Below are 25,276 nucleotides of genomic sequence, written 5' to 3' on the forward strand. Positions count from 1 at the left end.
TACTTGCCTCTTCTTTCACGCCTGTGCACACACACTGTACACGCACATGTGTATAAGTGCCCTTTGGCCAAAGTGCTGTTGTGGTACTAAATTTAGATTATGCTTTGACTCACTTTTTATTTTCTGGTTCTTTTCTCTGAAGTCAGTGCCTGTTTTTTGCCACCCCGCCCTGTCTCTTTTGTCACTGCCAATAGAGTTTATTACCCTCCAGGATTGTTCCTTTTGAAATCTCTTTCATCTTTGTCGCTTACCAGCATTATGTAGAGGCTGTCAACCTATGCGAGTACCCCTCTGTTCTGGCACAGTGAATTAAGTAGTCGCTTTTCTCTTCTGTGTTTATTTGCTCTGGTTGTCTGGATGGCTTCTTTATCATCAGAAGGGATTTTCGCCAGCTACTTCACCCATCCATTCTTAAACATTCATTAAGCATCTCTGGGCCAAGTTCTTTACAACTGCTAGGAAAACTGAGATTGGTAAATTGTAGCTCGATCAGAAGGCTTAGAGTCTAGAGAGGTCTTACACATATCATGATTTTAAAATACTTCAGGAACATAAATCTTCAGTAACATGGTCATGATACTGATACTGGTATCTGTATAATGACTTGGCAGAATATAAAGCTTCTTTTTATATGCTTGCTGAAGTCAGTGGTACAATGTCCAGCTGATGTCAGTTCATACACACGCACACGCACACACACACACATATTAATTACATGAAATTACATAGTTATATAATGATTCAATAGAATTATCAGAGTATGTTTTCTTAGTTTGCTTATTTTATAAGGTTTGATTTAAGACATCTCCATAGTCTTAAATATCATTCTTGTCTTAATCTATAATTATATATGAATTATTTTTCTATATAAAATACATTTTACTCTCACTTTTTGTATTCAAAGTTAAGACATTTCAAAAAGACTTATACATTATCTGTTTGGTAGAAATCTTTCCATTACTTCTTGAACTAGTATGTAAAGACTAAAAGAATCACTGAAGATGAGGAATTTAAGACTTGTTAGAAAGCATTTAACATGTGCTACTGTCCTTGTAGAATTATTTTAAGCTCTATCTGTTGTCACACATTGAAAGATGCAAGGAAACAATGCGGTTTTGGCTAGAGCTTATCAGTTCTCAGAATAACTTTGGTGTATTATCTTCAGTGGCATTTTAGCTTAGTTGGCCCACTTCAAAATATCCATCAGAGACACCACAGATTGACTTAAGCTTTGATGACTTGCAGTTCCAAAGGTGTCTAATTTTGGAACACTAAAAGTGTGGAATTCTAAAACTCAAATTTAGAAATTCTATAGCATATAACAGCAGTTCTCATACTTGTGGGGACAAAAGGGAGTATTTTTGATAATTATAATTAATGATGTTTTTATTTTTTTCTCTTATTAAAAATTCCCCACATAATATTTGGTAACTTATTTGCATAAGCATTACTAGAAAGAAATCAATGAAAATAGTGTGTAACCTTTCTCAGAAATATACTCTACCTGAAATATGAGGTCAAGGTCCTTGTTGGAATAAAATTAAACAGATACAGAAAAAAGAGAATGAGAAATGCCAAAAAAATAAATAAATAAAAGCTCGCTCGAACTTAACAAGGTGAGAGGATGACCCTAGCATTTATCCCAATGGAAAGCCAAGGGCAGTATGGGATTGGTGACATGAGGCTGCAAAGTCATTTTAATGCCTCTTCTAGAAAGGATCAGCCCCTCTGAGTTTTTGCAGCTAGTCTATATCCAACTCAGTTAAATCCACAGGTGCTTTTTTTTTCTCTTTCAGTGAAGCTATTCAATTTTTTTATTAACATTTATTTCATAAATTTATTGTATACCTGTTTTATGCCAACCATTCTGCCAGTTACTAAGGATAGAAAAATTAGTAATTTGAATGAAGACTACTTGATTTACTGTTCACAAGGGACTGTGTAAACTGCTTGTGTTAAAGCTGGATTCTAATGAATTTATGAGTGTGCGGTAAACTGAGGGGCATTCCCCCTTAGGTTCTCCAAAACCAAGGCCCTGAATCTTTGCTGAATTTAAAGAACTTGAAGCAGATTACTGGGATCCCTCTACAAACATTTTAATTCGAGAATCAAGTCTTTCTTACTCAAAGCCCATTTATTTAACCACTGGCCCTTACTGTTTATTTATTCCACATCCTCAGGTAAGGTTAAGATCCTTGAAGAATTGTTCTCTAAGAAGAAATGGAGGAATGGAGGAAGCTTCCTTTCTTTTTTAGCTTTAGGAAATATATTATGCATTCTCTACAGAAGGACTGATTAACTTTTTCCTTATATGAACCGATTATTTCTTGTATGATAAATACGAAAAGATACTGCATTGTAATGTTTACTTAATTGATGTAGGATTTTTGACTCTGCCTAATGATTTTGAAGCTTGCTTAACTACTGTTCTCAGTAGCTACCTAATTCCTAACCAGAGTGTGCTTCTCCAAGTTGAAATGACCTATGGATATGTACGTGTGTTTTACTGCAATTATAAAACAAACACTTTGATGATTTTTTATGTGACATTCCAGTTAACTGTTTCCAGAATATGAGTTTAATCTTCTTTATAAGTTATATATTTTATTTAGTGACAACTGTTTCTTGACAGAGTAATATATACTCTAGTATAATTTTAAAATATCACCAAGTTTTGTCAGGTTGTGTGCCTGAGAGATTTCTTTAAAGAAATATGGGTAACATTTTTGTGGTTGGAAAAAATAGGGAGAAAATGAAAGTATTGTTTTAAAAGATGTTTTTAAAGCTTGTATTGTGAAGTGGACTGTATCTGAGATTGAGTCTGTTTTTAAAATAAAAATGAAAACAGACTAAATTCTAACTCTGTAAATATTGTGTAGCTAGAAGTCACTTAAAGAGACAGTATTAAAGATTAACTTCTGATTATGCATTCTCTGACCTCAGCAGAACATTTGTTGACTAATTGAATGAAAAATAGGTATAAAAAATCTCTTAAATATAGCAAAGTTCATTCTACATCAAATCTCATTTTAATGTATGTTAATATATAAATTTAAAAATATGAACTTTTCCATAGGAAGAAAAAAAAGAAAGAAAAGAATCATAGAGGAGAAACTATAATTTTCCTTTAGATTTTGCTTCATAAAATAGTGATGTTTGATATTGGCTGAAAAAAGATTGCTGTAGTTTCATACAGTGGCAGTGGGGGGAAAATGTTGCCTCAGGGAAATGTCAGGTACATCTGTGACGTGTTAGTATAGAGTCTGAAAAGGGCTGGCAAGGTGGCTGACTTCAAGTCATCCACACACGGGGCAGGAGGGGAGTTGCTAGAAATGCAGTGGAGGTGTCTATGTTAGTTGATATATGTATTTTTGTGGGTTTCTTTTGTTTTTCAGTAAATCTAATTTTCTTATGTGGTATTTGAGATTATTAGTCATAAATTCTCTTTTTATATGTATATCACTAATGTTACTGCCTTGTTTCTTATTTTGAATCAACAAATATACTTCTTAAAAGTTTCACTTAATTTTTATCAAAATACTGTGCAAATATGCAAATATTCTAAGCAATTAAAAGGCTTATATACAAGAAACCCCAGCAGTCCCTTTTTTGCCCTTTGCCTTACCTGGTGTCTCTTATCAGAGGCAACATGTTCTTTCTCTTGGTAATTAACTTGGTATTTCTAAATAATAATCATCTGCTAACTCTTGGATCATCAGTCTTAGTTATTATTCACTGACTTCCTATTCTGATAGGTAAGAATTTGCCTTACTTACAGCTCTACTTCACATGCCATTTTGTCACTATCATTTTGGGAAGGTGATTTAACAAATTAAAAAAAAAAATTCGGTCTTTTTCTTATGGCAATATAAATATTCAGTGCTAAGCCAAAGTTTGTGAGAATTCAGAATTCAACAAGGGAGTCTGCAGTGTCCCACAGAAAGCACTTCCTGGTGTTACGGGCCCTAAAGGCTGTGTGAGCTACTGACCCACTCACTCATTATGGATTGACTTAGTGTGCCGTGCCTGTGACCCTGGAGCCCATCTTTACTTGCCAAATTGCAGAGCTGTCTTTATGTTGTGTTTAGTGGCTGCATGTTTGAAATCTACTTCTTTTATGTATCTTTTAGGTAGCTAAAAGATGCATATTATATATATATATATATATATGATGAAATTTAACATTTTAGGGGGTATGTGTTATAGGAATGGCAGAGGATGAATGGATTGAGTAAACTTCTGGGAAATGTGAAAATATTTTCAGAAGAATACATGTTAAAAAACTCACTTCGAAGTATTTGTTCCACAGTGTTATTTTCAGATACATTTTTGCAATCACTTTGTCATCCAAGTCTTTCCTAGGAATGAGACATTCATCTTCCCTTTTGTTATTGGCTTTCCCATCTTCCTGTCTTTATGCAATTTTCATCATTTTATTATTTAAAACTAGTTAATTGTTTTTCTTTGTGTACTGTTTGTTTTCTGAGTACTTTCTGTAATCCCTTTTAGGGCTATCTTCTATCAAGAGATTACAAAATCGTTTGAGTTTTAAGTAGCTTTCAAATTAATGCAGTTGTTTTCCTTGTTCTCTGTTATCTTTTGTTTCAAGCACTTTCCTCTTTAAGAAAATACTTAGTGGATAATTTTTTTGTTAAACAATTATACATATACTGAAAAATATTTGGAAGGTAAAGAAGTAAAACTTGCATGCCATTAGAGAAAACAAACATGTTCTGGTAAATGTTCTTTTAGTCTGACAGTATAGATACACAGAGATTATGCATTCTTTCAACACATATTTCAGGAATACAGTGGTGAACAAGATAGACATGGTGCCTCATGAAACTGCTGCAATAGCTAATAAAAGAGATAGTCATATAATAACAATTATAATTTTGACAAATACTTATGGTGTAAGATCACAGTTTCAAGGAAGAGAGTAGTGTTATCAAATTTGTGAGCATGTTTGTCATAAAGTAACCGTCATGATATATAATAAAATGCCTCTTAATATATATCTCTCTCTATCTTGGTCTCCAGTGTGTTTAAGTTTGTCAAATGTTGTTTCTCCTTAGGATATATAGAACTGTGGCCTAGTAGAATTGAATATTAATGTGAAGAATCCTTCTGTTTTTAACTTTATCTTTAATATGTAAACTTACTCATTTGAATCCTTTACTTCAGTTACTACTGAAGTACCAGAGTGGTGAGATTGTGAATTTGTGATGAGATAGCTTATAATGAATCTGCCTATGGAGTACCATATGATGATTGTAGTACTAAGTAGATTCATTTTATAAATACGAGGAAATACTATACACACTCTAGGCTATTTTATTTATTGACTACAAATTGTAGGTATAGTGCTAGATAATTTACATATATTACTTCATTTGATCTTCTGAATAATCCAGTGAGAGATAAGTAGTAACCTTTTACAGATGAGTAAACTAATTCAGAGAAGTTAATTAACATGGAATAACTTACTCTTGGGAAGGTAGTATTGAGAGATCTGAGCCTTGATTGGCTTCAAATGAAATGCATGCTTTTAATTTTCTGATATTATGCTCTCTCCTTGCAATAGTGAGGTAAATGAGTGGGAATTATCTCCTTTTTTCAAATGAGAACATTGAATCATAGAAAAGGCGAAGATGTCAAGTAGAGTAAAAGGACAGTGAAACAGTATCAACCTATTCTTTTTGAACTTCAGTTTTTCTGTTTGTATACAGTATAAGAGAATCATCTCTATTAAATCTACCCTGAAGTGTCCTACAGTGGTGGTATCAGGATGCCAGTGGCAGGAATGCATTCTAAATTTTCTGCCTTTGCTGGTACTTCAACCAGATAAGCTATGCTTTTACTTGTTTTATAATATTAGACCTTAAAGTACATTCACATGTAACCAAGGATTGTAACACTAATCTAGTTTAGGAATAAAATTTTGGCTTTCAGATTTGATTTGCTGCTTTACCTTTAGTCTAGGTGAGAGCATAAATAAATCAGTTCTCTACTATATTTTTCTGTAAAATGAACTGTCAGGAGTTTTGTTTTTTTTTTTGGTAGCAAAAATCTTAATGAGAATGAAATTATGTCAGTGGATATTGATCTTGAAGGGTATTTTTAATAAAGCCAAATGTTGGGTTCCTCTGCAAGTAATTATGGTGAAATTTTTTTGTCCAGAGCAGATAAGCTTATAGGAATGATACTTGATTCTTAAGGGTAGATATTCATGCTAAATATTTTTGGTAAAATAAAGAAAATAAACTTACAGAATGAGGGATTTTGATTAGACTAGTAGGAGATTTTGATAGTTTGGCATAAACCAAGTTATTACTGTTTGTCTATCATGAAACCTGGAAAAATAAAAAAGATTTTTTTATGATTTTAATGTTGATATTGTGTAAAGTCAGTCTAAATGGCATGTTAAGATCTGTGCATTCTTTGATTTGTCAAGCCTTTCCTGAGAGTTTTGTTAAATTTCAGAAACTGGCCTAGAATTTTTTTAGAATCCAGCTTTATTGAACTTAGTCTACACAAATATCTAAGTTCCAGAAAATATTTTTGGTGACTCCAGAAATAGGAAGTTGTAATTATCTGAACCAGACCTTCTATCTGGTGCAATTTTTGCAAGGCTGCTCTATTTCTTCAGCTGTTCCTTCTAAATAGTTGGTCTCTTATAGTCATACTCATCAATATTCCAGCACATTTAACTGCTAGTCTTTTTCTTCAGAACTCACATAATACATATAATTCAACAAGAAGACCAGTGAGTCATGCTACATCTTGTTTTCATAGGAACACCAAAGCATAAGCGTATATCAATGTTTGCTTTGGAGAGGGTTTTCTTAGAAAACAGGAGATCAGTGAGATGCTAAATTACAATTTTCTGTGACAGGCAGCTGAAAATAAGGTCATGTGTGAAAGCAGTCAAACTCTTAGATGTTGTGCATGTCAAAATGGGAACAAAAATTATAATGCAAGTTTAATTTGCTTAAGCATGGATCCTAACATTACTTGAGATACACTGGTCATCCACAGCTTTGGGTGTGGTCCATGAACTCAGTTCCTAACTCTGTTCTGTAATTATTTTATTTTATTGCCATGTATGACTGGGCCTTTGGGTTATAAGCATAGATGCAAATGAGAGAGAAGGAAACACGCGGGATATACTGTAGCATACAGGTTTCTGGCTTTGTCTATTTGTGCCTTAACTTTTTTTGTTCATACAACTTGGGTACTTAGAAGTTCTTTTGGAGAAAGTTTTAATATGCTGAATTTCTTCAGGAGGATTGGGAACAGAGCCTGTGCTCTGACTAGTCCATGATAGTTTCTTATCTATGTAGAGTCCAGTGCCAATCACTGAAGGCCAGAGGCATCCAAGGCGGCACTATCCCAAAGGTTACCTCCGAGGGCAAGTTATAATTGTGCCATGATGAGCCTAGGTGTTGTCCTTGTACCTTGGATTCAGTGAAGTGCCTGAGGGAAATTTAGGAGTCATTGACTTCACTTTGATGATTCCATACAGACCGCTTTCTCTTCCATCTGCCATCTAACTTCTCAGAAACAAACAGAACCATCAGCAAGCCACAGATTGTTGCTAGTTGAAAGAATGATCTAGAAGACAGGTAGACTTCATTTTCACTCTGGGCAATTAGGGGTGATAGTGTATTTTAGGGATGATTTGGAACTGAGTTATTGCTTCCATTTCTCATCACCTCATACTCCCCATCATGGTAGCCAAGAACAGACATATTTTGAAATGAGACTGATGAAGTAGCTTTCACAAAACTATACTGTGTTTAATGTTAGACTCTTTCTCATAAAAGCAGAGAGTATAGCTGCCATTTATGTTCAGTTTTCATGTCATAGAGAAGGATAAATACATTAGACACTATAATATGTATTTATATGGCAAGCATTACTTTGGGCACCTTACAGAGTATTTTTTCATTTAGTTTTTACAATAACCCTTAAGTGTTCATTACTGTTCTTATCTTACAGGTGAGGAAATGAAGACAGACAGTAATTTGTCCTAGGCCAAACAAATAGTAACTGAAAGAGCTAGGATTAGAGTCTGGGCATCTGCTTTTTAGCTCTCTGAGATACTGGACATTCTTGGGGCTACACAGCTTATCAAAGTAATCAAGCAAAGACTTAGGTGAATTTTAAAAATTTATCCTATGATTTGCTTGTCTTCAAAGCCAGCGCTAACGTTGGTTTTATTTGCCAGTCTGTTCTGAGACTCTTCCACCTTGTTATGGCTAATACATACCTAAGAGAAATAAAAGAGTTAGCTAATATAGACAGATTTTCAGAATGAAAAAGAACAGTGTATGATACAGACTGTGTTGTAGAGGTGCTCATATTCCTCTGAGCTTGAAGAGATCTTGTGGGTCTAGCCTTCAACAAAACAATTCCAGAAACAGTGATAAAGCTCCTGTGAGAACATCACCGTGGGCAGCCCATTCCAATTAGACATCTCTAAGTAAGAGATAGTCCTTTTAATTAAAATTTCATTGGTATTCAGCAAGAATATCTTAGAAAAGTAGCCAAAAGAGTTAAATATCAGAATGGTTATTGAAGAAAAGAAACATTGTTATCTTGAAAGCAATCAGGAACTTCGATGCCAAAGTTAATAAGTGCTTTTTCATTTACTGTAAATAGTTTTTTTTTTTTTTTTTTTTAAGAACACAGTATAGAGCACATTGTGTGTTTTTTCTGTGAACTGGTTCAAATCTTTTGTGAGTTTTCAGGTCCCTCTCTTAATCTCATCAAAAGAGGAAGTAAGTATGATGGGAATCTCCTATTCCCATTCTCTTGACATCTTTTAGGGGATGCATAACACCAGCATAAAGGAGACATTAGATTAGCTGGTGTGTCTTTCTCTCACTAAGAAATCTAATGCAGTTCAGATTACTTAAGAGTTAGGTATTAGTGTTTGGATTCTCTATATTTTCACACATTATCAAATAGGAAAATCTCCGTCATCTACTTCAGTTTATAAGTACTTGCTAGAAGATTTCACTGTTGGAACAATACATATAATAATATATGGTCAGCCCTTCTGTTCTTGGTGATTATAATTCTGTTGAAAACAAATGTGGTGAAATTTGGCTTTACAGACACATCCAAGCCAGAAACCTGTGTTAATTATTATTTGTGTGTGTGTGTGCTAGATCTGTTTGTGTGTGGGGGCACCTTTTCATGATATTATTGAATGCAATACTTCCCAGAAGTTAGAACTAGTTTAATACTGTTCTATGAACAGGCCATTTCAGTTCAGTGTATATTTGTTATGTAACCACTATTATCCAGCCATCATATTTATTATAGGATCTCTCAAGCTTTTAGTCCCTTCTGAGTTCACTGCCTTTGAGTGAAGATTAGTGTTTATCAAACTGAGGCTTATTACGCATTGTTTATTGGGTCAGGATCAGCATCTCCTCTCCCCACTTAAAAAAAAAATTTAATTGTCTATAGGACATATTTTAATGGATTGTACATTAAACTGTGTGTTTTATTGATTCATATTTGTACTAAGTAGGTCATGATACAGAATACGTTTCTGGCTGTATATTGTCATAAAAAGTTTGAAAAGAGAGGCTTACATCAGTGCTACTCAATTTGTGGTCCTTGGACACTGATGTCAGTTTGAACTGTTTGTTCTTGGTCACTATTAATGAGATAAATAATGAAATTGAGAATGTGCATTTAGAAATTTTTGTAGGAATTTGACAATACCACAGTTTTCAAGCTTTTGATCACTGGATTTGTCCCATTGAACGATGTAGACCAGTTTGGGTGTTGTTGAACTGGCATGATTGCATTATGAGGCATGTATGTTGAGAGTTATGTACTGTTAAGATTGTAAATGACTAGGGTCATTCTTTAATATATTAGATTCAGACACTAGTGGGACTAATTTTCTCAGGATGATAAGCTTACCTTTTGTAAAATAGGGGGAATATATTGCTGATTTTCTAGTTTCAGACTTTCTATTAGAATAGAGAATATACTCTAATGTTTTATATCATTCCTTTTTTTTGTATTTAAAGTTTTCATTATAATTTTATTTGTCATAAGAATTTTTTTTTTAGTATCATTAATCTACAATTATATGAAGAACATTATGTTTACTAGGCTCCCCCTTCACCAAATCCTCCCCCACACACCCCATTACAGTCACTGTCCATCAGCATAGTAAGATGCTGCAGAATCCCTACTCGTCTTCTCTGTGTTGCAAAGCCCTCCCTGTGCCCCCCTCCCCCTCATTATACATGCTATTCGTAAGGCCCCCTTTCTTTTTCCCCGCCCTTATTCCTCCCTTCCAACCCATCCTCCCCAGTCCCTTTCCCTTTGGTAACTGTTAGTCCATTCTTGGGTTCTGTGATTCTGCTGCTGTTTTGTTCCTTCAGTTTTTCTTTGTTCTTATACTCCACATATGAGTGAAATCATTTAGTACTTGTCTTTCTCCGCCTGGCTTATTTCACTGAGCATAATACCCTCTAGCTCCATCCATGTTGCTGCAAATGGTAGGATTTGTTTTCTTCTTATGGCTGAATAATATTCCATTGTGTATATGTGCCACATATTTTTTTTTGTGAACACAGAAACCTGTGTTAATTATTATTTGTGTGTGTGTGTGCTAGATCTGTTTGTGTGTGTGGGCACCTTTTCATGATATTATTTTATCATGAAATTACCATTAAATGGACATTTAAAGGAGTCCATGGCTCCTTTATCATATATTAATTTGTTTTCTTCTTATGGCTGAATAATATTCCATTGTGTATATGTACCACATCTTTATCCATTCATCTACTGATGGACACTTAGGTTGCTTCCATTTCTTGGCTATTGTAAATAGTGCTGCGATAAACATAGGGGTGCATCTGTCTTTTTCAAACTGGGCTGCTGCATTCTTAGGTAAATTCCTAGAAGTGGAATTCCTGGGTCAAATGGTATTTCTATTCTGAGCTTTTTGAGCAACCTCCATATTGCTTTCCACAATGGTTGGACTAATTTACATTCCCACCAACAGTGTAGGAGGGTTCCCCTTTCTCCACAACCTTGCCAACATTTGTTGTTGTTTGTCTTTTGGATGGTGGTGATCCTTACTGGTGTGAGGTGATATGTCATTGTGATTTTAATTTGCATTTCTCTGATGACAAGCGATGTGGAGCATCCTTCATGAGTCTGTTGGCCATCTGAATTTCTTCTTTGGAGAAGTGTCTGTTCCGCTCCTCTGCCCACTTTTTAATTGGATTATTTGCTTTTTGTTTGTTGAGGTACATGAGCTGTCTATATATTTTGGATGTCAACCCTTTATCGGATCTGTCATTTATGACTATATTCTCCCATACTGTAGGATGCCTTTTTGTTCTATTGATAGTGTCCTTTGCTGTACAGAAGCTTTTCAGCTTGATATAGTCGCACTTGTTCATTTTTGCTTTTGTTTCCCTTGCACGGGGAGATATGTTCATGAAGAAGTTGCTCATGTTTATGTCCAAGAGATTTTTACCTATGTTTTTTTCTAAGAGTTTTATGGTTTTATGACTTACATTCAGGTCTTTGATCCATTTCGAATTTACTTTTGTGTATGGGGTTAGACAGTGATCCAGTTTCATTCTCTTACATGTAGCTGTCCAGTTTTGCCAGCACCAACTATTGAAGAGGCTGCCATTCCCCCACTGTATGTCCATGGCTCCTTTATCATATATTAATTGACCATATATGTTTGGGTTAATGTCTGGAATCTCTTTTCTGTTTCACTGGTCTGTGGTTCTGTTCTTGTGCCAGTACTAAATTGTCTTGATTACTGTGGCTTTGTAGTAGAACTTGAAGTTGGGGAGTGAGATCCCCCACACTTTATTCTTCCTTCTCAGGATTGCTTTGGCTATTTGCGGTCTTTGGTGGTTCCATATGAATTTTAGAACTATTTGTTCCAGTTTGTTGAAGAATACTGTTGATAATTTGATAGGGATTGCATTGAATCTGTATATTGCTTTGTGCAGGATGGCCATTTTGATTATATTTATTCTTCCTAACCAAGAGCATGGGATGAGTTTCCATTTGTTAGTGTCTTCTTTAATTTCTCTTATGTCATTCCTTTTTAAAAGAATAGGTAATACTTTGTTAACATTGGAAAGCTTTGAAATTCTAATGTAGCTTCAATTTTACAACAAACTCCATTAAGTTATCAATCAGAAATATAAGTAATCCTGTCTTTATGAACAAAATTCACTTTTTGTAAATAAAAATAAACTGAGTAAATAAACAATTGAATGCATTTCAGGCCTTTTTATGTGATAGTATAAGTATGAAGTTAACTTTAAAAAATGAACATATTTGAACATTTGCTGGCTTTAAGTTTTCCTTTTTTATATTTAGATAATATTATATTGAATGTTTTGAACTAATTTAATGAGATTCAGTGATGAGGATGTTGGACAAGATTCTACTTGTGAATGAATGTAAAATTAATGGCTTTTCTTAAAGTTATTAAACAAGGATAAACCTGGCATATCTATGATTGGAATAGCCACGTTTGATTATTATTTTTTATTGAAGTATCATTGATATACAATCTTATATTGGTTTCAGATGTACAACACAATGATTCAACAGTTACCCATATTACTAAATTCTCACCCCCCACTAGTGTGGTTACTGTTATTAGATCATTACTTTTTAAATTCCTTTGACTCTTAACTATCTCCAGATTTTTGAAAAACCTAAACCTACTCAAAATTATTTTTTAAGTGTTAAATGAAAAAAACTGAAGTTGAGACTATAAAGAATGTGAAGTTTTCATTTCTGTGCTCTCTGCAATAAGGCTGTGCTAAATGCTGAATGCTTGTCCCCTTGAATTTCATTGAAATACCTAAAAAATACCCATTTTACAAAAAGTGTTTGCTGTTTAGACAAGAATAGAAAAAGAGATGTATCTGGAAAAAGTGACAAAATTGTATCTCTAATAATGGCATAGGAGAGAGACTCTATAAATGTGAAGCTCAAAGAGCATTATCTTACACTTTGGATGAATGAAGAACAAATTAGATATTTTGCTTTATTTCATTTGTATATTTAAGATTTAAGGCAAGTTTTAGTCCCTCTCTCTTCCTCTTCTTTTAGTTAGTAATTTATACAGGCTAATTTCAAACACACATGCGGGTTTATTGCTCAACACTGTATTTTTATTATTTTTAATTTGAGATTTGGATTTACCTTTGTTACAGAATGAAGTACTGTGTTGAGGAATACTTTTCCATCTCACTGAGAAGAGTAAAAGACAAGGTCCTTACAGTGGCATAAAGTAGCTTATGTGTTTTGGTTCTCAGGCTTCATCTCACTGCTCTCCCAGCTTTCACTCCCACTCTAGCTTCACTGGCACATTCCTGCCTCAGAGCCTTTAGGCTTGCTAAGGTCTGCCTGGAATTCTCTACTTCAGATCTCTGCTCAGATTTCAGCTTATTAGAGGCCTGCTCTGACTCCTTTATATAACATAACATCTCTGTCCCTGTCTTGCTTTTTTATGCTCCATCATGTTCATTACAGAGTGATATACTTGGCTTGTTTGTTATTAGTCTGCTTCTCCCAAATAGAATGTAAGCACTTAAAAGTAGGAATTTGGTTTGTTCTATTCATTACTGTTGGCCTACGTCCTACAACAGAGCTTGTGCTGTAAGGGGCTCAATAAATATTTGTGGGATTAGTTAATAAGTTAATGAAATAAATTAATTGAAGGAAGAGATATAGCACAAGTGTTATCTTGAACTTGAAGTGACATTTGGGTATAGTACATATTGGTCAGAAATGAGAAGGTACTTGGCTAAAATAATTTATGGTAATATAGAATGCCGTGCTAAGCATAACAAATCTGGTGTTTTACAGGAGCTACATTCTGATCATAACAAAAGGGCATGTGTTTGTTTATGAAAGTACAGGCTGATTAAAAAAGAATTGAGCACTATCAAAAATATGTTATACAGTGGCTAGATATATATTATGTATGTAGATCTATATTCAGTGATTAGGTATGTATGAATATGTAGCCAAAACCAAATTGTAAAGGAGCCATCATGGTTACTTCTGTAATCTTACATGCTCAGTATATACCCCTGTATCTCAGAGCATACATTAGATCTGCAGTCTGATTCACTCTGGATTATTGGTAGCATATCACCATCAATAATTGTAATGGGGACTATGGTGTCAGTCCCTTTTATTTTCTCAAGATTGTGAGGGAGAGGAGAGGTTCTTGACACATACCCACAAGAAGATTGTGTAATGTGGTGGGTATCATGGGGTTTGGATGACTACTAATTTCAGAAGCTGGTTTCTGTTGTGAACAGAACACCATAGATGTTGTTAGCACCTAAGGTGATGTTCACCTCCAGCCCCATCCTGCTGGAAAATGAAACTATTAGAGAATTTTTATTGCTGTGGGGAGAAATGTTTCTCTTCTCTGGAAAAATAGGGAAGAATGGACCGAAGGCTTTTGTTTCTCTGTTTTTGCATGCTTATTAAACTTTAACTGGGAATTCTCTGAAAACTTAAACCCTTATTTATGTATATATTGCTCAAGCTATAAAGTGTGCAATTTCTATAGATAGGTAGATAGATACCTACATATATCAACTCTCTCTGTATGTTAACTACATAAATATATATATGATGTATGTATTACAATCAGTAACTTTTGTTTATATAAGTTAAACCAAAGACAGCAATGAAAATGAATAATTATTAGTTAAAAGAAAGATAATAATTATTCATTGTTTAAAACCATTTTCCTCTGAAGTTCTTTGCTGAAGTTACTTTTGTAACTTTCACTTTATTTGGTATGATTCCTGGAAGGCAGAGTGTTAGAGCTACGTATAAAGCAGTTGGAAGACTTGGGTTCAAATCCTGGTTCTGTCATTTTCAAATTCTGAATCGTCAAAGTATTTAACCTATCTGAGCTTCTGCTTCCTATATTTAAAATGAGAACTATACCACTTACTAAAGAAGAGTACATTAGATGTTTTACTTAATAGGCCAAACAAAATTATTTGCATTTGGTAGGCACTCAGTAAGTGGTATTTTCTTATCCATTTTTTGTTTGTTGTTATTTTCTCTTGAAACTTATCCTGGTAGGTAATGTAACAGTATATAATGAGAAACAGGATAATTTCCAAAAACCCATTGTCAAATCTTCCATATAAGGATAAGAAAGTGGTGTCTGTCACTGCTTATTTTGTGTAAATCACTCCTCTGGGTATGTGACACACATGACCTCATTCCATCCTCAAAACAATTCTGCGAGGGGAGGATTACTGTCCTTGTTGTACCAGCTAAAAAACTGTAGAATAGCTACTTTTATTGGTAATCTAGACTTGCAACGCTCAGTTAGCTATTTCTTCTAGTTCTTGGAAAATACCTCTATCAGTGAAAGCTTGATAAGAGAAAGTGCAAATATAAAAGGTTGGATTTCTCTGTCTCTTTAGGATTCTAAACTTTTCCTAAAAGGAAGAAAAATAAAAGTAGACAAATACTGGGTCATGGGTTGTGCTGGCTTATACTGCTTTCTACTACTTTTACAAGCATTTTTCTACTACTCTCTAACATCTGACCCTTATCAAGGTTTTCCTGCAGCAGTTAATTTTATATGCATTGCTGGAAGTCTGTGAAAATCCATTTATGCATATGGTTTGTTATTGAAGCCTACTTTCCTAATACGAATTATAACAAAATTTGTTGTTGAAGGACGTTTTAATAGTGTTATGAAAGATCTGGAAAACTGTAGATGTATAAATGGGACTTCTACTAATTTTTTGCTTATTATTTGCTTTGCTTTGCAAATCCTATTATTTTCATACAGTAAAAAAGTACTGTTTTGATAATTTTTTTTCTTTACCTGATTAGAGCTGGAAGAGAATATATTAAATAGAAGTAGTTACTGTTATGCCCAAAGTAAGATATAAACCTAGTAGGTTTTTCAGAGAATGCAACTCTAGATGACTTGTTTATATCAATCCTGAAAGTATTACAACCCATGCCTGATAAAAATGTATAGGATTTTGGTGGAAAAAAATGGGAAAGAAGAAAAATACTTTTCAGCTTCTTGTCTTATAGAATACATGTTTTATCCTTGTTAGTTGTTGTCTTAGAATTTTTAAAAGCACAATTTCATTACTAATAGTTCCATTTATAATATATAGAAGCAGAAGATTAGAGAGGTTTTTAGTAGCCTTTATCATGTTATTAGCAAATGAACTGAGATTGAGATGCTGAGGAGCAGAGTTAAAAATAATGCTTAAAATGTCATCCTTAATCCAATAATATTAATACTATCCCTACACCAAGCTTCAATATAGTTCCATTTGGTGAACTTTATTTGAATGGGTGGTTTGGAAGTTTAAATGGGTCATTCAGCAAATGGTATGAAAGTTTAAGGTAAAGTAGTTGAGAAAATTGAAAGGTAATATCCTGCAACCACAGAAAGAATAATAAGCTCAACTCTCATTTCTTAATACCTACCAGTGTCTGAACAAACTGAATTAGGGGTTTTTCCTTATGTAGAATGATTCTGAGACGTGAGTCCAAAAAAGCCTTGGTCATTCATGTAGGATTATTTCCCAAAAGTTTTGTTACAATCAAAACCATAAAATGATCTAAAGTTGGGTTGGGCAACTATGACCTACAGGCCAAATCTAGCCCCTGTCTGTTTTTATAAAGTTTTATTGAAACATTACCATGTTCACTCATTTACATTTTGTCTGTGTCATCTTTCTTGCTGTAATGACAGAGCTTGAATAGCTTAAGTGAGATCCTGTGACCCACAAAGCCTAAAATATTGACTATCTGGCCCTTTGTAATGAAGTTTGTCATTTCTTAACAGTGGGGCATGTAAAATAGATTTCTTGTATAAAAACCTTTATTGAAATAGTATTTTCACTGTAAAATAATTTTACCCATAATAAGAATGAATAATCCTAAACTTTGTAATTCTTGTTATTTAACCTTGAGCACATCTAAAATATGCAATCTCTTCAACATCTCTTTGATAGAAATTACTTTATAAATACTAATTAGAAAAGTGCATTTTTTTCCTTAAATGATTCTGTGGTGATTTTGAGTGTAGACTGAGGCACAATGGACAGATGAAACTGTTTTACCTGAAATAAATGTTGAGTAAAAAATATATATATATTTTCTATCTAAAATCAGGTAGAATAATATGAAATTTTGCATTTATCGCTAAATGAAACTGTCTTATTAATTCACTGATCTGCCTTCTCCATTAGAATGTAGATTCTAGGCAAGGGACCTTTGACTTGTTTATGACTGTATTCCCAAATCCTGGAACAGTGTCTCTGGCTCAATAAATATTAATGACCAGACATGAAAGGATGATCTCAAGTGAAGGATGTCAAGTTATATATAAAACTGACACCAAAACTCATTATTTAAATTAATTGGTATTCAATTTGCATTTCTGGAGATCTTGATAGCATTGAGTTGGTGTACGTTAATACAGAAAACAAATCAGCATATTATGAGAGGAAGAAATATCTGTTAATTTGTTGGCTTCTGCTGGGTAGGATGGATATATTAGAGGGAGGAAAACGTGGACATTGGCATTAAGCTTTTCAGCAGTCCAAATTATTTAACATTTCTAGGCTTTATTTCTGAAACTTATGCAATATATTGTATATAAGGCCTTTAATTCACTGTTAAGCTCCCAGTAAGACCCCAATAAAAGATAGCTGTAATGCTGACATTGATGCTATTATTGCTTGTATAATGGGAAATATTTTAAATGTAGCCTAGTGTTCCCTTCTCTACTCCCCTCATTTTTTTTTTCCTTGAAAACAGTGTAACCATGCAGGTCCGCTCAGGGATGCTCAGTACAAGTCCTTCCTTCCCTTCCTCCCTTCCTCCCTTCCTTCCTTCCTTACCCCCCCACCCCCTGCTCAAAGCCTATCATCTGAAAAGGATGTTTACAACAAAAGCCTTTATCTAGAGAGGTAATTAACAGGTGGTAGTTGCCTGTTCTGAGTTTATCAGAGCCACACCCAATTTCAGGCTGCACCCAAGCAGTAGGTACTCAAGCCCCAGGTACTCAGAGGGGCTAAAGCAATTCCCTTGCTTCTGTCTTCTCACCTTCTTTCTCCCACTCGTCAAAGTCTATCCTGCTTTGGATTATTTCTTTCTCTCTAGAGGAAAACTTGCACTTAATTAGTTCTCATAGTTAAGACAGAGCAGATGAAAGGAGTGAGAAAGTGAGCCTGTGTGTATGAGTACATGTGCATGTGGTGAGTCCAATTTTTATAAGCTAAAAGATATTATAACATGTTGATACATGACTATTTTGTGCTTTTGTTTATTGAAAATACAATCTTTACATATCTCAGATCATTTAGAAGAATACCGCTGATAACCTTGGTGTAAGTGATATAAATGTTTAAGGTTTGAGTCTTTAGGAAAGTAGATTCACTGGAAGTACTATAAAATATGGGGAATTGTTTAGAGAGACATCCCTCTGCACACTTGAGTGCTCACTTTCCCCCCATCTTGAGTTGCTTTGTTATTGCAAATTGACAACTTTGCAATTAAAGTGATTAATGATATACCCTAGTGTTTATGGGTCCTGAGGTCAATGATCCCAAAGATGGTCATGCTGTGGGAAACTAAGATACAGCTCATCTCACAGAAGATGAGCTAAATATTCTTCTTCTTTTCTGTATAATTGTTTATGAGTTAAGTATATTAGATATGGTTGAAGGCGTCACCAAGACATTAGTAATGTGAATAACCTTTATCAGTCTATTTCTGTTGCTTAATTTCTCATTTTTAACACTAACATGAACATTCATTGGCTACTTTAACTAAAAACATGTTACTCACAATGCAGTATTAGAAAAATGTAATAATTATTTAAAAATAAATGTTATATAAGATAGTTCATAAAATGCAGTTTTGCTTGGTTTGTATTTGAATCATATCCTTGATAGAGCTATTGCTTATTTATGGCATTATTTTTTCTATGCATTATTCTAACCAGAACAGCTCAATTGTAGTTTCTAATACAATCCATTACAACTTAGAACTTCTTTCAACTGTTCAGCAAGTTCTGAAGCTTGTAATGCATCAGGGATTTTTTTTTTTTTTGGATACTGCTCTTACAAAAATTAATCAGCCTTCCAAATAGATAGTTCTAGTCACACTGACAGCTTTGTTCTTTGAGTTCCTGAGCTGAGAATAGTACTGGGCCAAGGCACTAGTCTCTCACTGTCATGGTTTACTCCTGTACAGTGCTTTGCACTAAGGGAAGAGAGAACAATAAGCAAATTGTTCCATGGCACTAAGCCATTGCCAGGATCTCTGCTCATTTGAAACACTACACAAAAGTAAAGTTGCGATGATCACTGCAGTTGAAAGGGAGATATGTTATCCCATTGCAAATTACCCAGGATTTGAAGAGAAAAATGTAGGAATAATTTTTAATAATTATGCCCCAGTTTTTAAAGCTATTCATTTATTTAAAAGTCTATACAAAATTATTTGCTTTTAAGTTATCTGGGACATTTCCAAAGTAAAGGAGCAGATGCTCAATATAAAATTTTTCTAAAAAAAAAGACAATGATAAAAATTTAATTTGAGAAATAGTTTTTCTTATTCATATATTAGGGTTTTTTCAGGTAATGTAGGAAGTATATTTTACAGTTTGGTGAAGAAAATAGTATTTTCCTTCTTAAACACTGATTAAATTATGCTCACAGTTTCTGGGTATCTTATTAAACTTCAAGTAAGCACTAGTTCAGTAAGAAAGATTCTGTATAACAAAAGGTTTTGAGGACTTTATGGATTATAATATTTTTCCCTTGTAGGAGTTACTTGTAGGAGACTTATGTAAACATTTCAGACTAACAAAGATTTACTTTCTTTACTGATTCTTTAAAATAGTATTTCCCAGGGTTTTCCCCTTCCTCACTCTAGTCTTGAGAAAAGTTTCCTAAATAAATAAGTATTCTAAATAAATAAATATTCCATAAATAGGTAAGAGCAGTAATCCACAGTGTTTTCTTCTTTGGGCATTTAAAGGTTCTGAGAAGTCCTCTGGCTAAGCTGCTCAACAGAATCTTATTTTTGTTTATTTGTTTTTCTGGTTTGGAAATTGGTTTTCTGTGAAGCATGCTTTGAGGAATAGTCTTAACTTACAAAAAGTAGCACATGTATATTGTATAAAATTTGGAGAACACACACAAAAGAGAGTAAACAAATATTGGTCATAGAGAACCTCTACTAAAATACTGGTGTTTTTCCATGCAGTGCTCATGCTCTGTATGCTATTTTATGTCTTCCTTTTTTCACTTAACATCATAAAGCAAGCATATTATCATGCAATTCAGAATTCTTTTTTAGAATGATTTAATCATTTCATAATGTTTCCTCATGTGATTATATTACAGTTAACCATTTCCTCAATGTTGTGTATTTAATTGGTTATTTCCAATTTTCCCTATTGTAAGTTATACTGTAGGGAATGAATATCTTTATTCATAATTTCATATTTCACATTATTTCATTATGGTAGATTCCTAGAAGTTGATTGTTATGTCAAAGGGTATGAACTTTCTTTAAGGCTTTTCATAAATGTCAAATTATTTTTCAAAAGAGCTATAATAATGTATAGTTCATCCAGCAACATACGGAGTACTCTCACAAGCATTATGTATTAACTTTAAAAGAAATATCTACACATTTGAAAGTAAAAGATGGTTTATCTTTTTATTTTGTTATTCTTTGATATTCAGTAAAGTTTGATTTTTTGAAAAACTTATGTTATTGTAGTTCATTAAGATTGCAGGTTTCACTTGTAGTTCATTAAGATTGCAGGTTTCACTTGTTACATAGTCTGAATTTCCTGAACCACAATAGTTTTAAGTGTCTGAGAGTATGTAATTACATTTAAATGTAAGATTTATATAGCCTGTTTTTCTTTTAAAATGTAACATGCATATTACAGATTTTATGTTGTGTGTTAAAAATGGTTTTCCAAGTATTTTTAATGAGGACAGTTCTGACTTCTTCTGTTTACTCCAAAAAGCAAAATAACACACTAGCATGAAGCCCACTTTAAATATAAGGATTCAAAAATTATATGGCTTAAATTGTGGGCTCCTGTAAATATTCAAACAGAGGTCACAGGAATACCTGATTGGCATATATGCTAAAGTAACTCTTAAGGAACCTTCTAAGTTTCATTGATTTTGTAACTCACTTGTTGTTTGCTTAAATATTTAAACCAAGAACTAAATTTTATTGCATCTCCTGTCAGCTCTTTTATTTGACATTTAATTATAAGCCAGTCTGTGTTTTTCCTAAAATGATTGTTGGGTTTTTAATGTGTAATGGACTCCATCCTAGGATTTTTAGGGCATTTTGCCCAGCCTTTCTCTGACTCCTCATTTTAGTTCATGCCACTGCACCTGTGAGACTTTGTCAGAAGGCAAACAGATTCAGGCTTTCAGATTTAAACTTTTTTTGTGTGAATTCAAGATTTCAAGCAGTATTTTTGTAGAACTTTCAATCCATAAATTATGTTAGGAGTCATTATTATTCAGTGCTTTCTCAACAAAGTAAGAAGTTAGACTCCAAAATGCACAAAAACTAACCACTAGGGGCTCTGCTGCCGCTAATGTGCTTCAACAGGAGTCACCTAAGAGCAATGAAAGACTTTTTTTTTTCTTAGATGTAGGTATATGTATTTTATTCTGTTTGGAAACTTGGTGACTGTTAAACATCATGTTCTTTTCTTGGAAGAACATTGCTAGAAGAGATCCATCTACCTTTAAGTATCCAGATGAGAAAGTATATCATTTCCTCTATTATGACAAACTTTCAATTAATGCCTTAGATGGTTTTAATAAATAGATCCTTTATAATTGCATCTTACTGTGAAATGTCAGTGAAAGTAAGATTCCACTGTTCTGTACTTATACTTGTTTTCTTTGCTTGTTATAATAATCCCATAAGCAAAAAGAGAAATTGTCTATTTGAGAGTACACATGGCAAGTTATGCAACTGCACAGAGTATAATTCTCTGTTGCAGTAATCTAATGTTAGCATCCATTGTGGCCTCTCATTAGTTTAGTCACTTATTTAGTCAGTGCTTGCTCTAGCTAACCAAATCAGTTGTTACTGAAAAATTCAATTGCCCCTAAAAATGTTGATCAGAGTTCATTACTAGGTTATGGTCAGAGTCCAGATATCCTGTGCTTTCATCTTAATTGGTGATCTGTTATCTCTGTAAAACAATCTCATGGTTTGTAGCTTAAAATTGTTATCACTTATAATTTACCTACTGTGGTTACATTTCTTGAATTCTATACTTATGTTCAGGCATGTGTGATAAAAGAGGAATCCAACTACTTCTGGCATTATTAAATATAGCATGTACCTTAATAATGGGTAAATAGTCTTTAAATCATTGGAAACTTTCCCAATTGTTTAGTTACTATCCTTGACTACAGCCAGTATATTGCAGTGTGAGAACTGTTGACCATAGTCCATCTACATAATTTACTTGCTCTAACTTTGAATTTCTTCATCTGAAAAGTGGGGATAATGATAGTTGCTTCTTTAGTTATATGCCATGATTATATGAGACAATTGATCAAATCAGTTATTGTTATTACTAGTTTATGCTTACCAAAGAGACAATAGTAATACAAAAAACATATATTAAAAATAATTAATATGAGGTATGTACAAACCCATACACCTCAACACCCAAAAAACAAATAACCCAGTCAAAAAATGAGGAGAGGACCTGAACAGACACTTCTCCAAAGAAGAAATTCAGATGGCCAACAGGCACACGAAAAGATGTTCCACACCACTAATCATCAGGGAACTGTAAATTAAAACCACAATGAGATATCACCTCACACCAGTTAGAATGGCCACTATCCAAAAGACAGGAAACAACAAATGCTGGCAAGGATGCAGAGAAATAGGAACCCACCTACACTGTTCATGGGACTGCAAATTGGTGCAACCACTGTGGAAGGCAGTATGGAGATTCCTCAAAAAACTAAAAATAGAAATACCATTTGACCCAGTAATTCCACTCCTAGAAATTTACCCAAAGAAAACAAGAACCCTGAATCAAAAAGATATATATACCCCATGTTTATTGCCACACTGTTTGCAATAGCCAAGATATGGAAGCAACCTAAGTGTCCATCAGTCGATAAATGGATAAAGAAGTGATGCATATACACAATAGAATATTATTCAGTCATAAAAAGAAAAGAAATCCTGCCATTTGCAACAACATGGATGGATCTAGAGGGTATCATGCTTAGTGAATAAGCCAGGTGGAAAAAGACAAGCACCATGTGATTTCACTTATTTGGAGTATTAAAAAAAGCAAAACAGAAGGGACAAAGCAGCAGTAGACTCATAAGCACTGAGAAGTGACTAGTGGTTGCTGCAGGGGGAGGGGAGGACCATTGAACTGTTGTGATGTACATTTGATAAAGAAAAAATAATTAATTTGAATTTGGAGTCAAGTTCTATGCATGGATTTTTGGTTTTTTTTCCTTTCCTTGTTTTCTCCTTTCCACACTCATTATTGGTGACCGATTACATGCCAGGCACAGTGCTGATACAGAGACACAAATGGGACATGGTCATTTCCTTTATCGAAACTGCAGACTATTGGGATAATTTACAGTTTAGTGTAAGCATAACAAATATAATACGTACATAAGCACTTAAGAATATACATACAAAATAAATACTCATTTGGTGACCTAATTCAACCAGAATTTGTTCATTGTCTTCACAAAGAGACCATTATCCTTTGGATGTACTCATGGATGTTAGGAAAAAAGGCAGGTATCATTGGTGGTAGAGATTCAGATTAGATGTTTCAGGAGCATTCAAGAATCAGAAAGTCATGTTCATTATACTTTGCCCTTTTGGGTGGAGAATAGCCTTAATTTAAAGATTAAACATGGGTGTATTAGCAAACAGGACTGGTGTTTGTCTTTCCTCATGTGAGTCTGTAGAGAGCTAATGAATACCTAGTGTGTAAAGGTTTTGGATCTTGTAGCACTTGAGTTACATGAACTAATTAGTAGATTGTGAATAGTCAAAACCATGAATTATGGAACTGTAAGTTATGATTTAGTATGTTAAGGTATATAAAAATAAAAATTCCATTAATAAAATGTTTGTAAGTTTGCAAAAATTCATGTTTTTTTTTTTTTCCATTTCTTATTTCTTCCCCTACTCAGAGCATCTGCTACACCCAAGCCTGAGCCAGTTCCCGTTCAAAAGGTATGTTTGTAACCTAGTAGCATTAGGTACCATTTGACAGTCCCTCCTGAACTGCTGTGATTTCCATTCCTGTCTCAGGCCATACTGACAATTGATAGTTTTAAGCAATTTTCCTCACAGTTCTTTTTCCTTTGAAGATGACTTGAGAATGGAAATGAGCATATACAGAAGTACCATCTGTAATTGTACCTATATTATTAAAACATCATTTCCAATGCCGTATAGTCAATAACTTCCGCCCAGATTTTTTACATTCACATTAACTTTTAATTTGCCTATCTTTAGTCACATATTCTACAGAGAACAAATAAGTGGTTACTGAAAACGAATATCATAAAAAGTATTTAATAACATTTTACTAATAATATTATTAAGGTTTTAATTACATTTTCAGAGTATTCTTGGATTAAGCTATTGGCAAGTATACTTTTTCTCTCATATATCTCCTCAAAGTGTTCCAAACCATATTCATATACATTAGGTTTATGCTTTTGTTTTTTTTCCCTTAAATTTACTTCTGCCTTTTCTATTGAAATACTTATTGTATCGATTTGCTGAAGCATTACACTACCTTTTCCCCTTCAGTTAGCTTTATTATCTCTACAAGGTTAATTTAGATTACCATTTTTTCCCTTAAAATCAAACATAATAGAGCCACCACTGTATGCTTTTTAAAATTTTAGGAGTAGTTGATGTTTCTTATAAGTTATTTTTCTTTGGCTGATGGCACTGAAGAAATGCCTAAGGTGAATTTTCCCTCATGTAACTACTGACTCTTAACGATTTATTTTGGAAAAGGAAAAGAATTTTATTCCATCTCTGCATGATACCTCAAAACATTCCAGAGAGAGAAACAGGTAGATTATAGAAAAGGGAAAAGATTGGATTTATTTGCTTGCTTTTTAGTTACATTTTTCCTTTTAAACAATTTCTTGATTGA

At 33.7% G+C, this 25,276-nt stretch overlaps 1 protein-coding gene across 17 annotated transcripts in view; it reads left to right on the top strand.

Annotated features, from left to right (window-relative positions):
* Window positions 1-25,276, top strand: part of PDLIM5 (PDZ and LIM domain 5) — a 211,458-nt gene that overhangs the window by 100,265 nt on the left and 85,917 nt on the right. For 16 of the 17 annotated variants that reach the window (XM_057502450.1, XM_057502452.1, XM_057502453.1 and 13 more), the window contains exon 4: window positions 24,294-24,336. In XM_057502450.1, coding sequence (XP_057358433.1) covers window positions 24,294-24,336 — 43 coding nt within the window. Of the gene's footprint in view, window positions 1-24,293; window positions 24,337-25,276 lie in introns of those variants that run through there. The other variant, XM_057502457.1, reaches the window with a different exon arrangement.

The sequence above is a fragment of the Manis pentadactyla genome, chromosome 5, assembly GCF_030020395.1.
Source record: "Manis pentadactyla isolate mManPen7 chromosome 5, mManPen7.hap1, whole genome shotgun sequence".
NCBI lineage: Eukaryota > Metazoa > Chordata > Mammalia > Pholidota > Manidae > Manis > Manis pentadactyla.